The sequence below is a fragment of the Panicum virgatum genome, chromosome 4N (genome assembly GCF_016808335.1).
Source record: "Panicum virgatum strain AP13 chromosome 4N, P.virgatum_v5, whole genome shotgun sequence".
Taxonomy (NCBI): domain Eukaryota; kingdom Viridiplantae; phylum Streptophyta; class Magnoliopsida; order Poales; family Poaceae; genus Panicum; species Panicum virgatum.
Window position 1 is genome coordinate 13,653,603 of NC_053148.1, and position 17,597 is coordinate 13,671,199.

Sequence of the window (17,597 nt, forward strand, 5' to 3'; positions counted from 1 at the left end):
TGGATCCCTATCCATATTTGTAGTTCAACTTGGATTTCGTAAAAAAAAAGGTCGCAGAGGGGAGATAAGGTTGGGGCATCATGGGCTCGTGGGTGTAGACGCGTTGCGGGGGTTTTTTATTTTTTTCTTAATCCTTTCCTGTTCATTTTGATCTCAATTGTTTCAAAGAAGCAACAAAAATGCATACAAAGGTCTTATTTAAGCTAGATCATGAACACATATATTTATTAAATAGTTTATAGATGGTCAAATAGACAATCCATTGTACAAATTGTCTATTTACTATCTGTGTGCGTTGCTCAATATACTTACAAACGGCAACTGTCTACACCATTGTACGTAACTTTATGCGTGGATTACAAGAGTTGAACGAATAATGGTAGTATTGTTAGTTAACCGGATGAATGGAACATGTGAAAGGGAAAATAGATTTAGCAGTATATCGTATTACACGTACACTTTTTCTTTGTTTCTCCTGATACAAGCTAAACAGTAGCACTGAAAAGCAACATGTGTGTACTAATTCGCATCTATATATAAATCAATGAAGAGTAGTGGATAATGGACAAATGATGCATGAATCCTGCACATTATTAGCCCTGATGAAATCAATAAAACCCGCGGGCTCAAGCTTGGGTACCGGATTCTTTGCTGTTGCTATCGTCTTCAAGAAAAGGGTAGTCCGTGTAGCCAACGACGGGATCCTGTATGTAGAAGGTGGATCGGTCGTACTTGTTCAGTGGCGCACCCAGCTCAAACCTCCTGGGCAGGTCTGGGTTGGCCAGGAAGAGCCTTCCATACGCGACAAGGTCAGCATAGCCTTCCGCCACGACCTTGTTGCCTTCCTCCCTGTCGTACCCGCCGGCGGCGATGAACGTGCCGTTGAACGCCTTCCTGAACGGCAACAGCCGGTGTGGAATCTGCCTGCGACCGTCGACGATGGCCATCCGAGGCTCCACCATGTGGCAGTAGACGAAGCCCTCGTGCCTGTTGAGCTGTTGGATCATGTAGTTGCCGAGCGCCACCGGGTCGGAGTCGACGCAATCCATGTAGTCGACGAACGGCGACAGCCTGATGCCCACGCGGTGCGCGCCCACCTCGCCGACGACGGCGTCGATGACCTCGACGGCGAAGCGGCACCGGTTCTCGAGGCTGCCGCCGTACTCGTCGGTGCGGTCGTTGGAGCTGTCCTTCATGAACTGCTCGAGGAGGTACCCGTGCGCGCCGTGGATCTCCACGCCGTCGAAGCCCGCCTCGATGGCGTTCCGCGCGGCACGCCTGAAGTCGTCGACGACCCCCCGGATCTCCTCGGTCCCCAGCCGGCGTGGTTTCGAGTACACAGTCCAGGACTCGGGGTCAGGGGAAATCTGCCTGTCCGTGCTCGAGATGGGCGCCAGCCCGCCAGACTGGAGCTCTGCCAATTGGGCCAAAAGGGTAAAAAATCAGTAACCAGTCAGCAACAGAACAAGCAATGACACTGCTAGCAGGCAACAAGAATAGCATCGTAGTTGGAAAGTCACCGTTGGTGGAGACCCTGCCGACGTGCCAGATCTGGCAGAAGAAGATGCCGCCCTTGCGGTGGACGGCATCGACGATGGGCTTCCACGCCTCGACCTGCTCCGGCGTCCAGATGCCGGGGGTCTCCGGGTACCCCTGCGCGGTGGTGGAGACCCCCGTGGCCTCGGCGATGAGGAGGCCGCCCTTGGTGGCGCGCTGCGCGTAGTACAACGCGGCGTGCGGCTGCGGCACGTTGCCGTAGGAGCGGCAGCGCGTGAGCGGCGCGAGCACCACCCGGTGCGAGAGCTGGAACTGGCCCATCTTGTACGGAGTCATCAGCGGGACCACCTCCTTGGCGGCTTCTTGGTGCACCATCTTGCCTGCCTGATCGGCCACGGTCGCCGGCGTGCCGGAGATGCTTCGGTCTGGAACGCCGCGGCTGCTCGCTGGCTCTCTCTGCTCTTGGGCTCTGCTTGCTTCGCTTGCTCTGTTTCCTGCTTGATGATGCTTCTGCCTCTCCAGCCGGGCAGGGGTGCGCCCGGATTTATACGTGTCGGAGTGGGTGCGCCAGGCGTGATGCTTATTGGCTTTCCTTTTTTCTTCGCCGGCCGTTTTCGTTCTCAAGTGTCCAGATTGTTCGGATCCCTGGCCCGGCGTCACCCTTCTCGTCATCCAGCCTTGACTCGCGCGCGTGCGGCAAAAGCGGCCAATCGGCCATGGTTTCTCACGCACGCAGGTTCATTGTATACAGCCGTGTTTCGTCTCGTCTGCAAAACCAACCGCACGTGAGCTTTCAGACTGTCGTACTGGCCGATTCTTTGTTAGGGGGCGTTTAGTTCCAAAAAAAAGTTTGTGCAGTACATGTTACATTAAATTTTCGCACACATGCATGAATCATTAAATATAATTGAAAAAATAACTAATTATATTGTCTAACTGATTCTTACAAGATGAATCTAATAATACTAATTAATTCATGATTGAACATTAATTATCAAATAACAACGAAATGTGCTGCAGTACCCAAACTCAAATTTTTTCACCAACTAAACACCCTCTTAAAGTGCAAATTACACGTATAAGGGATAACATCTCAGCAAAATATATTGTAATATCTCATATGGCATCGTTACATTTATGACATGCAGATCTCCGCAGTCTCTGACAGTGGAATATAAGGAATCTAGAATTTAACCAATGATAAGTGGGATTTTTTTTCTAAGTACAGTGGTGGTTCTTAAATTTGTCCACTGGGTTAGGGGATTAGTTATTTTTTAGACATGAAAGGGTTCCGGTTATCTGGATCCACGGTAGTGTATTAGCAATGTTCATTGGTGCTCCCTCCACCCAAATTATTAATCATTTTTATTTTTCTATATGCATATATTTTTTGCTATGTATCTAGATATATATCATATCTAGATGTATAGTAAAATCAATATATATAAGAAAATTTGGGACGGAGGGAGTATATTGCAAAAAGAAAAACAAAATAAGAAACTAGACACATAGCCTAAATCACGTGCTCATTCATTGATTAACTCACATTAGGTAACACAATATAAACATGTAAGTTTAAAGGTGCAAATTGATGATCCATAGGTGCATCTACAACTCTTTTTAGTTTGCATCTCTATATATGCACTTATTTAGGGCTAACGCTCTTTCTACTTTTATATGGATTTAGAAACTCGTTCCTCGATCGATATGGATCAACCAGATATGTGTACGAGTAGTACAGTAGAACGTCGCGGAGGTTGCAAAGTGTGGTGTCAGTATATGCGTGTGAGGGTAAAAACTTCAATTACGGATAGTCCTATATTGTACTCCCTCCGTCATAAAATAAATACAATTTTAGAACCGAGCACACAAACTAATGCTAGGTATAAATTACCAAATTATTCCTTGTCTTTTTGTAAGAAAAATCTAAACTTTGGCTTGTCTTTTGTACAAAAAGTTTCCGGAGACTGTTGTCTTTTGTGGTTGTTTAATCAAAGTTGCATTCTTTGTGGGACAAATTTTAAATTATAGAATTGTATTTATTTTGAGAATGATGAAGTAGTATAATAACTATTTTTCCAACATAAAGAAAACTTGAGTTCTCCAAATGTGTACCGGGGTGTGCAGGTGCTGCTGATAACGACCCGGCGCCACATTTTTCCCACGAGGCGTTGACGCATCGGGCACACGCTGCGGAGCGCATCCCCCCAGACGCATCCGCGCGACGGGCGCCGTTTAGTTACCAAAAAAATTCTCACGCTATCCGTCACATCGAATTTTCGAATACATGTATAAGGACGCGTTTAGTTCCGTTTGCAAAAAAATTTTGGGTGTCAAATCGATTCTTTGACCAGATGTCGGGAGGATTTTTCGGACACTAATTAAAAAACTAATTTCAGAACTCACTTGGAAACCGCGAGACGATTCTTTTGAGGCCTTTGACGCATCATTAGCACATGTGGGTTACTGTAGCACTTATGGCTAATCATGCACTAATTAGGCTCAAAAGATTCGTCTCGACGTGTACATCCAAACTGTGTAATTAGTTTTGTTATTCAATTACATTTAGTGCTTCATACGTGTGTTTAAAGGGGAGGTGAAAATTTTTGGGAACTAAACGCGCCCTAAAATATTAAATGTAGTTGAAAAAAAACTAATTACACAATCTAACTGATTACCATAAACTAATTTTTTTAAAACAAATTAGTTTATACTTAAATATATTTATCAAATAATAATAAAATATGCTGCAGTATCAAAATATAAATTTTTTCACTAACTAAACGCACCCGAAAACAGTGACGCGAAGGTTCCCCACCGTCCGTTGGTTGGGCGGCGGTGTCAGGCTACCGTACGTGCTTACGTCCTGCCGACGTCAGAGCATGCGGGTTCCAATACGGGCCGCGTGCTACTGCTACTGGAAATGGAAAGCAAAGCCCTCGGAGAAGACGCGACGCGATCACAATGAGCCCAGCTCGAAATCTCACTAACCTTCGTTCTGGGCTCCTGTTTTTGTATTTTTTTAAAAAAAATTACAGAAATATATTTTTGGTTTTAGATTTTATAGGTCTATACCCCTACCGCCCGGCAGGGGGCGGTAGGGACCTATATGTAAATAAAAATAATTTTTTTTGCGCAGAGGTCCTTGGCCGGAGCCTGCTGCCCCCCTGTCGGGCGGCAGGCCCCCTGCCGCCCCCGCCCCAAATATAAAACTCCGCCCCTTCCCTCTGCGCCTTCATTTTCTGCCCACGAGATCCAGAGAGGGGAGAGGGAGAGAGGAGGGGTGAGGGAGGTAATTCCACCGGCGAAACCCTGCCGGATTTTGGATCCAAACCGCAGGTAACCAATATTTCTCAACTATTATATACTTGTTTCTAAAATAATTATGAATTAGAATAGATTTAGTTTTTGGATAGTGAAATATAGAATAGTAAACTTAAAATGACAGTACCTTATTGTTATTGCAGCATAAGGCAATAGATGCCTCCAATTCTGTTGGATTTTCATGGACCGAAGAAAAATCTAATATATTTCTTGAGATCATGACACATCTTGTAATCAGTAAGAAGTTGGATCCATTAGCGGATGGTACGATAGAGATGGTGTTGTCCAAATTAGTTGAGTTTAAAGATTTGACATTGTTTCGAGATATTACAATGCAAGATTTAAAGGAACATCAGCTTGAACGTCGGAAGATATACATGAGGGTATGTGAACTAGCGAATCATCCTTATGTTATTGGATTCTTACAAACTACTTGTAAGATATGGATGCGGCTAGAGGTGTATGAGATGCGCATTAAGGTAACTCTTATTCAGTTCTAATCACGTCCGTTATTTGTAATCCATATTTACGAAATAGTAAAATTATTGTGTAATTATATGCTAGGATTACCCCGAGGACACGGAGATGATTAACAAATCGATACCAAATTTCCATAAATTGGTATGTATCTTCGGTGGAGTTATGCCGCAAACTAGACGAAGGAGGTGGAAAAGATCTTCGGGTGATAGTTCTCGGCCTCCGCAAGAACAAATGACCGGAGGTTCGTCAAGTCATGCTGCACCACCTCGAGCACCTAGTTGTGTTAACTGGGATGACAATATGGATGACTTCATGCCCCCCAAATCATAGCCTCGAACACCTGATGTTCCTCCCCCTGTGCATGAACCTAGAACCAGAAAAGAGAGAACAGGAAAGTCGAGAGGTTCGTCAAGTAATGCTACACCACCTACAGCACCACCATCTGTCAACTGGGATGACGACTTAGATGATTTCATGACATGATCTGTAACATATGATGGACATCAGTTTTAGATTGTGATGTAAATTGTGACGGGACGCCTGTACCTTTAATTGCAATACTTATATGTTTGCTATGTTTGATTGTAATGATTATATTTATGATACAATACCACATAAGATACAATGAACGAAATATAAATAGAACGTTAGACAAAATACCACATAACATATTACAGTGAAGGTTTCATTCGTTACAACCAAATTCGAGACAAATACATAATATACTTAGTTTCATACACACAAATACATGCAAGCTGTTACGTGCACAACTAGATGCGGCGAATTCTTGTAGGTGGAGCCGATCCATCCGTCGGATTCCGGAAGGTCCAGCCTCGGCAGCAGCGGTGGGTACTAAAAGTTGTGGGCACTTCTTGTAAGTGTGACCGTCCGCTCCACACAAGTTGCAATATTTTTTCTTCTTTCCAGCCTCGGACTCGTCCATTCCGTTCCGGATCTGACGTGTCTGCCATCGGCCTATGCCCCGCTTCGTAGCTGCATCAGGGATGAGCATTGGATGTGGATTTTTTTTTGAGTGAATGGGCCTAGAATACCGATGCTGTATATCTCATGACACCAAGTCTGTGTTGCGGCTTCTTTTGTGAAATATTGAGAAACATAGGACGCAGCATCTAACCCAGATACAGAACAAGCCGCGATGACATGGGAGCATGGTAAGTGATGCACCTTTGGCTTCTGACATCGGCAGAACACCCTCCCGTCAATGGTTATCAAAACTTCTTGAATTACCCTTTGTCTGCGGACACCCTGTCCGGTCCTGTCCCTACATGATACCTCAAATCTTTGCTCCTTTGTGCCCATCGATATGACTGAGTGAAATCGAGCCTTTTCAATTTTTTTCTTCATGTACTCATTGACACTTCTGCAAAAATGCACTCCTGGATCATTAAGTAAGGGAGCGGCTGATGCGTATCGCTCCCGAAAATACCTTATACATCCATACATGATGAACTCAACAATGCCAACAAGAGGAAATCCACGAACACGACGCATTACCATATTGTAACATTCAGCATGGTTGGTCGTCTCGATCCCATAACGTCTCCCATCTGTGTCATACATAAGTGACCACTTCTCTTTAGGTGCACCATCAATCCACTGTGAAAATGGCTTAGCATGTCCAACTAATGAATCTGTAGAACGTCTCCTGCTGGATGATGAGGCCTGGCTCTTAAGCAATTCAGCGCTCATGTCATCAATTATACCCCACAAAGCATCGAACTTTCTCTGCTGATTCTGAGTGCACAATCGATTGAACAAATTCATCAGATCCTTATTATTGAACCGCTCATAAAAGTTAGCAGCCATATGCCTCACACAACACCTATTGACAACATCTGGCCATATAGGAGGTGAAAATTGACTATCTTCTTGGAGCTGCCTTATAGCTACAAGTAGACCTGCATGCCTATCACTGATAAGGCAAACATTAGGCCTTCCAGCAACAACGTGAATCTTCAAACGTTCAAGAAACCAGTACCAGCTTTCTGTGTTCTCATTCTCAACAAAGGCAAAGGCGATGGGAACTATCTGCTTGTTGCAACCAATTCCGATTGCCGTCAATATTGTTCCCTTATATTTCCCTGTCAGGAAAGTGCCGTCAATACACAGAACAGGAAGGCAGTAAATGAATGCCCTCACACATGCTCCAATGCAGAAGAAAGCTCGCAGCAGAATGCTTGGCCCCTCTGACAAGCTCGGTACACTGTATGTATCAAAAGCACTTCCAGGATTTCTGTGCACAATTGCTTCAAGCATACGAGGTAGGTTGTCATATGATGCTTCATAAGTGCCAAACCTCATCTCAAATACTTTTTGTTTAGCCCGCCAAGCCTTTGTATAGCTGATCACATACTTGAAATTCTGTTCAATGTCCCTAATTATCAATACAGTCTCGTAATCCATTTTGTCAAGAATCACCCCATACATCTTCTTAGCCATGAAAGTTGATGTGATATTACGATGATGTCCCACAATACCTGTCAATCTACAAGTATGTGGTGTAACAATTGAACATTCCCAGTGTGTCTTGAACTTTCCCTTGTATGCATGCACTCGCCATGTACAGTCTCTATCTGCACACCTTACCTCGTATTCTTTGCTGCTAGACTTCAGTACTCTGAATTCCTTCCTCAGAGATACAGCCCAGAGCTTCACAGCATCCTTCACATCCTCAATGGTACGATACTTTGCCCCTTGTATGACCTCATTCACTCTGTATTCAAACTCCAGACATCTAATATCTTGTACCACTGGATTACCAAAACCCTCTTTACGCCATTCACCTAGCACTGGGAAGTGCTCATCGTCCGATGAGTCCCCACATTGCTCTATTATTTGTGCATCCTGGTCTTCTTTCTCCATGTCCTCCACAATTCCAAGTATCCACTCGTCTTCATCTGCTAAACCTTATGGTTCTGGTTCTGGTTCTGTAGCTTGTATGTTCTCTTCTTCTTTATCCTCTTCCATCTCTTCTTTGCAGTCAGATGTTGTGTGTGTTGACCCTTCACCTAAATCACCGGTCTTCTGGTGAATCTGAATTACCATTGCGAGAGGCCACCCATTTTCAAGAGCTGCGTGCATGTAATGTTGTCATTCTTCCGTACTTCTTATATGCGTCAACTCCCAGAAATCCCTATTAGTTTCCCAGGAAGTCAAGGTATGAACCGTAAGCAAATGGGTCTTTGGATTCACATTGAACATCCTGTGAAGACATTTCCGTATGGACTCAAAACTCCTCTCTAGGGGTTTATCTAGACTGCACTGTCTTCTTTCCAATGCTGATAGATTTACTCCATAGGAATCATGAGTAATTCTATAGAAGTCAGCGTAATGAACTTGAAACGCCACTTTGCTCGACATATCTGGCCATGCAAAGACTTCATTTTAATTAATCTAATATCTATAAATATACTATGGCTTCAATTATAATCACTAATCCGAACCCTAAGTGCTTACAATAATAACAAATACTAATCATAAAATTAAACATACAAAAAATCTGGAATGACAAAGTTGAGAAATATTAGTTACCTGCGGTTCGGATCCAAAATCCGGCAGGGCTTCGCCGGTGTAATTACCTCCCTCACCCCTCCTCTCTCCCTCTCCACTCTCTGGATCTCGTGGGCAGAAAATGAGGGCGCAGAGGGAAGGGGCGGAGTTTTATATTTGGGGCGGGAGCCTGCCGCCCCCCTGCGGGGCGGCAGGCCCCCTGCCGCCCCACCAGTTGGCGGCAGGGGCCTGCCGCTTGACAGGGGGGTGGCAGGCTCCCGCCAAGGACCTCTGCACAGAAAAAAATTATTTTTATTTATATATAGGTCCCTACCGCCCCCTGCCGGGCGGTAGGCCCCCTGCCGCCTCCCTGCCGGGCGGTAGGAGTATAAAACTATAAAATCTAAAACTAAAAATATATTTCTGTAATTTTTTTTTTGAAAAATACAAAAATAAAAAAGACGCAACAAATGGTAACGCAGCTAACGGGCTCAAGCCTCTGGGACCAAAAGAGCAAAAACAATTACCTTGTGAAAAGAACCGAGAGACTCTTTCTTTTTTCACACAAAAGGGCTTCCCGTACTAAACAAATGGTAACGCAGCTAACGGGCTCAAGCCTCTGGGACCAAAAGAGCAAAAACAATTACCTTGTGAAAAGAACCGAGAGACTCTTTCTTTTTTCACACAAAAGGGCTTCCTGCACTGTGCGGGGTCCGGGAAGTGCGGAAGCACAAATCTACCCGTGATGCGTGAGCGTGATGTGCTGGCCAGCCGCACATGCTTTTACGATCGATCAATCCTCTGAACGAGGACTGGTGCACGTGCACACAAAGATCATCTTTCCCCGTCGACTCATCTGATCTTTCCCTGCTTTCAATAAATTTGTCTACAGCAGAATCAGGATATACATAGTTTTCAGAATTGAAATTTCACAAGAATTCCAATAAATTTCCTATGGATTTCTGGTTTGCCTACTTTCCCCAACCCCACTACCACGAGTCCACGATCGAGCCACCAAAGCCGCACCCAGCTGAAAAGGGCAATCGGTTCACCGCCGGCGATGTCGGCGCGTGGTCGCGTTGGGTCGGTTCACCGCGGCGCCACCGAGACGGAGAACTCGGTGGGCACTTGGACCTTCTGCTCCCACGCCCGGGACTCGAGGTAAACCTTGGACACCTTCCCCGCGACCCACGTCATGTCCGGCCGGTTCTCCGCCGACGCGCACCGGAGCGCTACCTCCACCAGCCTCTCCGCGGCCGCCACGGGGAACGAATCCCCCAGCCTCCTGTCGACCCAGCTCCTCACGCTCCCGCCAGCCGCCGCCGTCTCGAGCACCGACACCAGCTGGAACTCCTTGGTGCCCCTGTCGAAGCGGTACCTCGCCGGCTCCTCCCCGGAGAGCAGCTCCAGCAGCAGCACCCCGAAGGCGTACACGTCCGCCTCCCGCGACGGCTCGCCCGAGCCCGTCGCCGCGTAAGGGGAATCGCCGGCCCCCCGGGCGTCGGCGGGGGCCGCGAACTCGGCCGCGCCGAAGTGGGTGAGCCGCGCGCGGAGGCCCGGGTCGGACACGACCACGGCGGAGGGCGAGACGCGGCCGTGGACGGCGCCCGCGTGGTAGTGGACGTACTCGAGCCCCTGGGTGACGTCGGCGGCGACCTGGACGCGGGAGACCCAGGTGCGGAGCGCGGTGAAGCTGGGGTTCCGCGGGCTGCGCAGGCACGCCGCCAGCGTGGCGGCGCCCGGCGGGAGCTCGTAGGCGAGGTACAGGTGCGCGCCCGCGGGGCACGCGCCCAGCAGCCGCGCCAGGCTGGTGTGGTGGTACCTGCCGACCCGGGCGAGCACGGCGGCGTCGACGGCGGCGGCGCCGGGGCGGCGCGGGAGCTGGACGAGCGCCGTGTCGCGGCCGCGGAGGGAGCAGCGCCAGTAGGCGCCGCCCCCGGCGCGCTTGGCGAGGAAGCTGTTGGTGGCGGCGGCGAGCTCCTGGAACGGGTAGAGCACGGGCGGGTCCGGGAGCGAGGCGCGCGCCGCGGCGAGGGAGGCGCGGCCGGAGGACGCGGACGAGTTTGAGGACGACGAGGTGGCGCCGCGCCGCTGCCCGCTGCCCGTGCCGGCGCCGGAGGGCCCCGGCCCCGAGTAGGAGGAAGTGAAGGCGGTGGCGGAGGAGTCGCCGGCCGCGGCGAGGCGGCGCTTGGCGGAGGACGAGTTGGAGGAGGAGCGGCGGGACGAGGGGGCCGCCGCCGGCGCCGCGTCGGAGCCGGGCCTGGGCTTGCACATCGCCCGCTGCGACCGCGTCCAGCTGCGGCTGCCGATTGCGACCGCGCCAGAGCCAGAGCACAGCATATCCCCCCAGCAAAATCGCGAGGCGCGTGCGTGCTCCGCTGGCTCTGCCGGTGGAATGTCGGGGGGGGGGGGGGGGGGGGGGGGGGGGGGGGGCTAATGCTTTGCTACTCCTACTGCTAAGCATGTGGATTAGCCACGCGGCCGCCTGGTTTTGCAGGGGAAAGGAGACAGGGACAACGGGAGAGCGCCTTCGCAGTTCACACTCGTTGTCGTTGGGTATCGTCACGGGCTGCTGGAACCTGACGCCGTGGTGCACTGGTACTGTTGCTAAGACTGACTCCAACAAGCTATTGCAAAATGGGATAAGCATTGTTCATATGCATTGTGTACAGAGACCGGCTCGAGCAGGCAAAAAACTTCGTCTCCAACAGCAGGTAGAAACTGCCTCTCCCGTCCGTCCTCGCTCTCCTCCGATCCGCGCCGCCCCCTCCCCTTCATCTCCGGCCGGAGCCGCGCCCTCCCACCATCTCCGGCCAGCGCTGCCCACTCCCCTCCTCTTCCGCTGCCACCTCTGGTCCCCGGCCCTCACCGGAGCAGCAGCACCCGCCCCAACGCGCCGAGGAGGCGCGGCGTGCACAGCGCTCGCCGCCGCTCCACGCTCTCTCGCGTGGCCTCGCGGAGCGTGCCCATCGCCGCCGTCCTCGTCCACCTCCCTCCCTATTCTCTCCCCACCGAGCAAGAGCGTGGCCGGCAGAGTCCTATGCACCGCGGGAGGCACCGGAGCCGGCGCGCGGCGTGGCTGGCAGGGTGGCGCTACGAGCGCCCTCTCCCTCCCCTTCTCTCTGCGGATCCATGGTGGCCAGGCCGGCGGCACCTCCCTCGCAACCTCCAAGCGGCGGCGGGCGCGACCTCCTTCGCTCCCCAGCCTCCTCCATGGCGAGCAGCGCGGCTACGGTGCGGCGGCGGCGGCCCCCGCGGCGAGCATCTGTCTCCGCGAGCTCCAGCGGCCCGGCGGCCTCCGCCCTGCTCCTTGCCCCTGGATCCGGCCGTCGAGGCGAGCCGGGGCAGCCGGCGTGCGGTGCGAGGCCTGCACGCGGCGTCGCAGCTCGCGCCCGGCAGCGGGGCCCACACGGAGCTGTAGCGCGGTCGGGTGGCGCAGAGCGGCGGCGAGAAGCTTGCCGTGGCGCGGAGCTGCGGCGAGGCGAAGCGGCGGCGGCGCGCGCATGGGAGCAGCGACAGCGAAGGGGCGGGCCGACGCGGTGGAACGGCAGCAGCACGGTGCCGCCGCCGGAGCTTCGCTCCCCTCCCACGGCTCCGGGGCCCAGGCCGGCGGAGCTCCCCGGCCCTCTCCCTCCGGCTCGAATGCCTTGCATCCCCTCTCTCCTTCGAAGGTAATTTGTCTCCCACGACGCCACTTCTGTTGGAGAAGAAACCGAGCATGCACAGTAGCCAGGCAGAGGCAAAATGCTTTTGCCTCCGCAGTTGGAGTTAGTCTAAGGTTTGCTTTGCTTCCTTCTCCCCCCCGGCCGGCCTCCAATGACCCATCACAGTTCACGTCACAGCCAGCAGCCAAACGCGACGAAGTGACACAGAGCGGATACTCTACTATCTACATCACCTGCCTATGCCTGCCCTACGAGCCTTTGGGCGTTTTTTCATGTATGCACACACCATCAGTCCATGATGTAAATAAAACAAGGTATGCCAGTCAACTGAGTCAAGATAGGCTAGCTTCTGCTTATCCGAGCGCGTGTTCTCTTCTCCAACTAGCATTATCCTATAGGGGAACGGGAGTACCAGGTGTGCAATAGGCAAGGCACGCCGGCTGCCTGCCTGCTATTCTATCTGATCGGGGCACAAGTGCAGGAGGAAACACGCGGCTTTTTTTTTTGAACAAAAACACGCGGCTTTTACATTGCATGACTGGGGATCTCTTTCCCGGTTTTACCCGTGTGATCCGGCCAGCCGGTGGGGACATTTTGGTTTTTGGAGATACTGGCAAGGCACAAACACCATGCAATCATCATATTGAGCCGATTCTACACGCTGATCTGGTCAACATTTGCACGCTCATTTAGCTATGCCGTATGCTTGCTGCAATCGAGGCAGGGCGTCCTCCGGAGGATCTGTCACACGTGTGCAGCCACAGCACAACGATATGCATCCTAGCCTCAAATAGGAACAGTGCGGATCAAGGGGGGTGCAGTGCAGGGGAGATCCAGCCCCCCCCCTCAGCCATAGTGCCAATGGAAATGAAGGGGAGGAAGAAGGGAGAAAAAAAATGAAATACAGAAGAAAAGGTCAAAGGGAGATGAAGGAGGAAGATTTTTTTTAAAGAAAAATCCAATTTACACCCTTAAACTATTATAAAAGCCTGATTTCAACATGCAACTGCAAGAAGATCATCCAACTGTCAAAATTGGACAAATTTGGGTCTTTGGATGGTTTCGAAGATAATTTCCATTTTGCAAACTTTGCGCCTGCATTCGCTTCTCCTTACAGTAGCATAAAAGAGACTTCATTTGATTTTTTTTCAATAGCAAGTCAGACCTAATGAACAATTCCATTCAAAGGAATGTTCTAAAGCGGGGCCCTTTTTCACTACATTCGTGATATGGAACAAAATGGAAGAAATTCCTGACAATTCCTAGATTTCTAGGATTACTTCACTGACATCGATTTTTGCATAAGCACAACCTCTAGGTTAGCTGAAAGTGTAGTACAACATAAATTCTTGATATTCCTTTTTATTTACCATCAAACGAATGGCATCTGTTGAGACGATAAGCAGGTTTCTGGCATCCAAGTCAGCTTTGACTTTGAGGGTACTAGACGGAATCGTGAATCCTATACAACCTGATTCCTTGAAGAGGATGTGAACTATGGAGAACGGAGTACCTCGCATCCCCTGCTACCGCCGTCGCGTTTCAATTTGCGCACGAGCTCGCCAGGTCATAGCAGGTACGCCCGGGCTGCTTGTGGCGCGTGCCCCTGCCGTGCCTCGCGGCCGCGCGCACCCCGCTCCTGTGCTCCTCGACGCGGTCCCACCGCTGCAGGGACGCGTACACATTGGACAGGCCGTACGCGGCGCCATCCCCGAGGTCCATCTCTGAGATCCGTCGCGCCGCCCACTCGCTCAGCCTGACGCCGCCCTCCCGCTCCGGGGCGTGGGCGTCAAGTAGGAGCAGGCTTCCGAGCACCTTGGCATTGGGCCGGCCGGGCATCGTCCGCACGAGCCGCGCCGCCTCGTCGACGCGGCCCGCACGGCACAGGAGGTCGACCACGCACCCGTAGTGCTCCGTCTGGGGCGGCAAGCCGTACACCGGCAGCATGTCGGCGAAGAGCTTCCGGCCCGCGGCCACCAGCCCCGAGTGGCTGCACGCCGACAGGAGCGCCACGAACGTCACCGCGTCCGGCTTGACCTCGTGCTGCCGTCGGTTCCTCGCCCCGTCGACCATGTCACGGAACGCGTTGACGGCGTCCTGGCCGCGGCCGTTCATGCCGAGCCCCGCGATCACCGTGTTCCAGCAGAAGAGGTTGGGGCGGCTGGGCATGGTGCGGAAGACGTCGAGCGCGCGGTCCACGCTCCCGCACTTGAAGTACATGTCCATCAGGGAATTGCTCAGCACGGCGTCGACTCGTGTCCCCTGCTGCCGGATCTGCAGATGGATCTGCTGGCCCAGGGCGAAATCCCCCACCTGGGTGCACGCGGTCACCACGGTGGCCATGGTCACCGTGGTGGGCCTCAGCCTGTGTTCCTCCTCATGCTGCTGCTGTTGCTGATGAATGTGCACCAGACGGTGGAACATGGCAATGGCGGCGGCGGGTTCCCCTTGGTGCAGGTACCCGGCCATCATCGTGTTCCACGTCACAACGTCCGGCAACGTGCAGCCCATACGGTCGAACAGGTCCCGCGCGGCGTCCATCCGCCCAACCTTGCAGTACCCGTCGATCATCGCGTTCCACGACACAACACTGCTGCTCCCCGCGCGGAGGCTTGCCTCGAAGACCCGCCGAGCCGAGGCGAGGTCGCCGGCCCTGCAGTGGCACGTGACCATGGTGTTCCACGAGGCAGGGGTCCTGTCCGGCATTCGCTCGAACAGCGCACGGGTGTCAGCGGTCCTCCCGGCGGCGCCGAGCGCGGCGAGCATGGCGTTGCAGGCGACCACATCCCTACGCGGCATTTCGTCGAACAGCCTCTGGGCGGAGGCCAGGAGGCCCCGCTTCGCGTAGCGGGTCAGCAAGGCGGTGGCCAGCACCACGTCGGAGGCGAGGCCCAGCTTCCAGGTCAGGGAGTGGAGGGCCTGCGCTTCCCGGCAGCCGGCACACGCAGTGACCGCTCGGACGAGGGCTGCGCGGGAGTGCGTAAGCATGGGGTTGTGCCGTTGTGGTAGCATCCGCAACTGTCGACGGGTTTTCTCTGCACGTGCGCGCCTGTGGCGTAACAGGCCATATAGACATGAACAGTCTGCATGAGTATAAAACATCTCTCAAACTTTCCTTGCTTAATAAACATCTCTCAAACAGTTCCTTCTCGTGTGAGTTGACTCGTGGTAACGCACTTGTGCAGTTGTGCCTGTCGATGTGCATGACCTTGACCGGATCTCTGTTTTGAGAAATCAATTTATTTGGAACAGATTGATCCGACATAGGATTAATTTATCTTTTGATTTTTTTTGTGAAATGTGGTCATTTCTCGTTAGTGGATAACTATGGGCCTGTTTAGTTCGCGAAATTATTGGATTTGGGTACTGTAGTATTTTTGTTGTTATTTGGCAATTAATGTCCAATCATGAAATAATTAGGCTCAAAAGATTCGTCTCGTCATTTACAGCTGAACTGTGTAATTAGTTATTTTTTCAACTGCATTTAATACTCCATGCATGTGTCCGAAGAGTCGATGTGATGAGTACTGTAGGAAAATTTTTGGAAACTAAACAGGGCATGGATCACCTCACTCCAACTATGTGATTTGTGAGGATGGATCACCTCACTCCATTCATCAAAGCAAACAAATAACCAAACAACCTACAAATCTCGTCGATTGCGCTGTCGAATATAGTAAACAAGAGTTCTGGTTTCTAGCTCACCAGCTTGCAAAAAGTATAATGACAAACACTTATAGGAAATGTAAATGCAACAAGGGAAATCATCAACTGCAATCATATAGGTGGAGAGCAAATGAGGGCGTCTATTCACCGCAGCTACGATTGGAACTCAATCAATTGAAGCATCGCCAGCGCCCCCGCCCCGCCCTCCGGTCGAGACGGGGTCGCCGCCTCCAGCACCCGCCCTCATCTGGCGACGTTGTGCTCTCCACCCTAATTCTAACACGCCTGTACTAACAAAGTGCAGACACATATGTTGTACTGTACTTGCCTAGGCTCCCACATGCACCATATGTGCCTGCTCTGACCTAACACATGCTTGTGCAGTTGTGAGGGTCATTTCTACTTCCATGCTTATAACACGGCAGCCTCCATATTGTGTGCATTTGCAAAATAGGCAATGCACTTGCACCAATCTGAAATCAGCTGACAGTTGATGTGCATTTGATCAACCATAATGAATTTATGTTGTCTGCTGGTACCATCATTCTACTAAGCCAGCTCTCGGCCTTTACAAGCCACATCCTTTTTCCTTTTCAGCGAGGCACCAGCCAGCTGCACTGCATGTCAAGGTTTCTGAGTCTGAGGCCTGAGGTCTGAGGCCTGAGGCCTGAGGCCATCCTTAGTCTTGAGATAACCTTTACAATTGAAAACAAGGACTGCAAATATGTATTTATCAATTTTTACTTACTCTCCATGCCTTCTGAATTTCGACTAGACTTTCAATAATGCATCTTAATTTCCTTTTCATTTGATAATAATAATATGCAAAAGATGAAGTAGTGGAGGGCCTGCTAGGCCAACTCAACTGGGGTTCCCAGATTCCCAGTTTCTGGTGACTAACCAGAAAGTCGGTTCCAGATCCACGCTTCCCTATATATCCATACCTTGTGCACTATATGTTTACCTTTGCTGTTGGTGTCAGTTCCGCATCTTCCTACAATTGGTGACTTAGAATGATGTCAACTACTGACAAGTCACTTCTATATTTAAATAACCCCTCCCCTTAATCTCTATATCCATCCCTAACTGGAGGGTCCGGTTACTTATCGTTGTGCATTAGCTAGTGCTTTATATGGTGGAGTACCCGCCAGTGAGAGCAGCCCACAAGCTGGAATCCACATACGCTTCCTGCACGATGTGCCTGTCAGCCCGGGGCAGCGGGACTGCTTATAGGCATAGAATCTTCTACAGTATGGGATAGTTCATAGATGTACCTTACTTCTCTTGTAACTACCTAAATAGGTATAGAACTAGCTGCAGTACAAAGGAAACTACCCGATTGTGTTGTAGTAGGACTCCAATTGTACTCGGCTAGGACTTTTCATGTAACCCTGTCCCCCCCGGATATATAAGGGCGGGCAGGGACTCCCTCAAAAGACATCAATACCTAAGGCA

General features: G+C 51.0%; 3 protein-coding genes across 3 annotated transcripts; all 3 read right to left on the reverse strand.

The window, feature by feature from the left end:
• Positions 1 to 392: 392 nt before the first annotated feature.
• Positions 393 to 2,022, reverse strand: LOC120671138 (12-oxophytodienoate reductase 1-like). Its single transcript, XM_039951394.1, has 2 exons — positions 1,521 to 2,022; positions 393 to 1,414 (listed from the first exon to the last, which is right to left on the reverse strand). The coding sequence occupies exons 1-2, from the start codon at positions 1,870 to 1,872 to the stop codon at positions 627 to 629; spliced, it is 1,140 nt and encodes a 379-aa protein (XP_039807328.1). The 5' UTR covers positions 1,873 to 2,022; the 3' UTR covers positions 393 to 626.
• Positions 2,023 to 9,650: 7,628 nt separating this feature from the next.
• On the reverse strand, positions 9,651 to 11,212 carry LOC120671459 (chitin elicitor receptor kinase 1-like). The gene has a single exon (XM_039951795.1). It carries the CDS (start codon positions 11,149 to 11,151, stop codon positions 9,901 to 9,903), a length of 1,251 nt encoding a protein of 416 aa, XP_039807729.1. The 5' UTR covers positions 11,152 to 11,212; the 3' UTR covers positions 9,651 to 9,900.
• Positions 11,213 to 13,724: 2,512 nt separating this feature from the next.
• LOC120670777 (pentatricopeptide repeat-containing protein At3g29230-like) lies at positions 13,725 to 15,568 on the reverse strand. The gene has a single exon (XM_039950921.1). It carries the CDS (start codon positions 15,486 to 15,488, stop codon positions 14,019 to 14,021), a length of 1,470 nt encoding a protein of 489 aa, XP_039806855.1. The 5' UTR covers positions 15,489 to 15,568; the 3' UTR covers positions 13,725 to 14,018.
• Between the last annotated feature and the right edge of the window lie 2,029 nt (positions 15,569 to 17,597).

What these genes read in the sequence shown, in the direction of transcription:
- LOC120671138 (XM_039951394.1), bottom strand. Translation starts at nt 1,872, where the DNA reads ATGGTGCACCAAGAAGCCGCCAAGGAGGTGGTCCCGCTGATGACTCCG. An exon ending in CGGCAGGGTCTCCACCAACG is followed by an intron (nt 1,415 to 1,520) that starts GTGACTTTCCAA and finishes CCCAATTGGCAG; the next exon opens with AGCTCCAGTCTGGCGGGCTG.
- LOC120671459 (XM_039951795.1), bottom strand. Translation starts at nt 11,151, where the DNA reads ATGCTGTGCTCTGGCTCTGGCGCGGTCGCAATCGGCAGCCGCAGCTGG.
- LOC120670777 (XM_039950921.1), bottom strand. Translation starts at nt 15,488, where the DNA reads ATGCTACCACAACGGCACAACCCCATGCTTACGCACTCCCGCGCAGCC.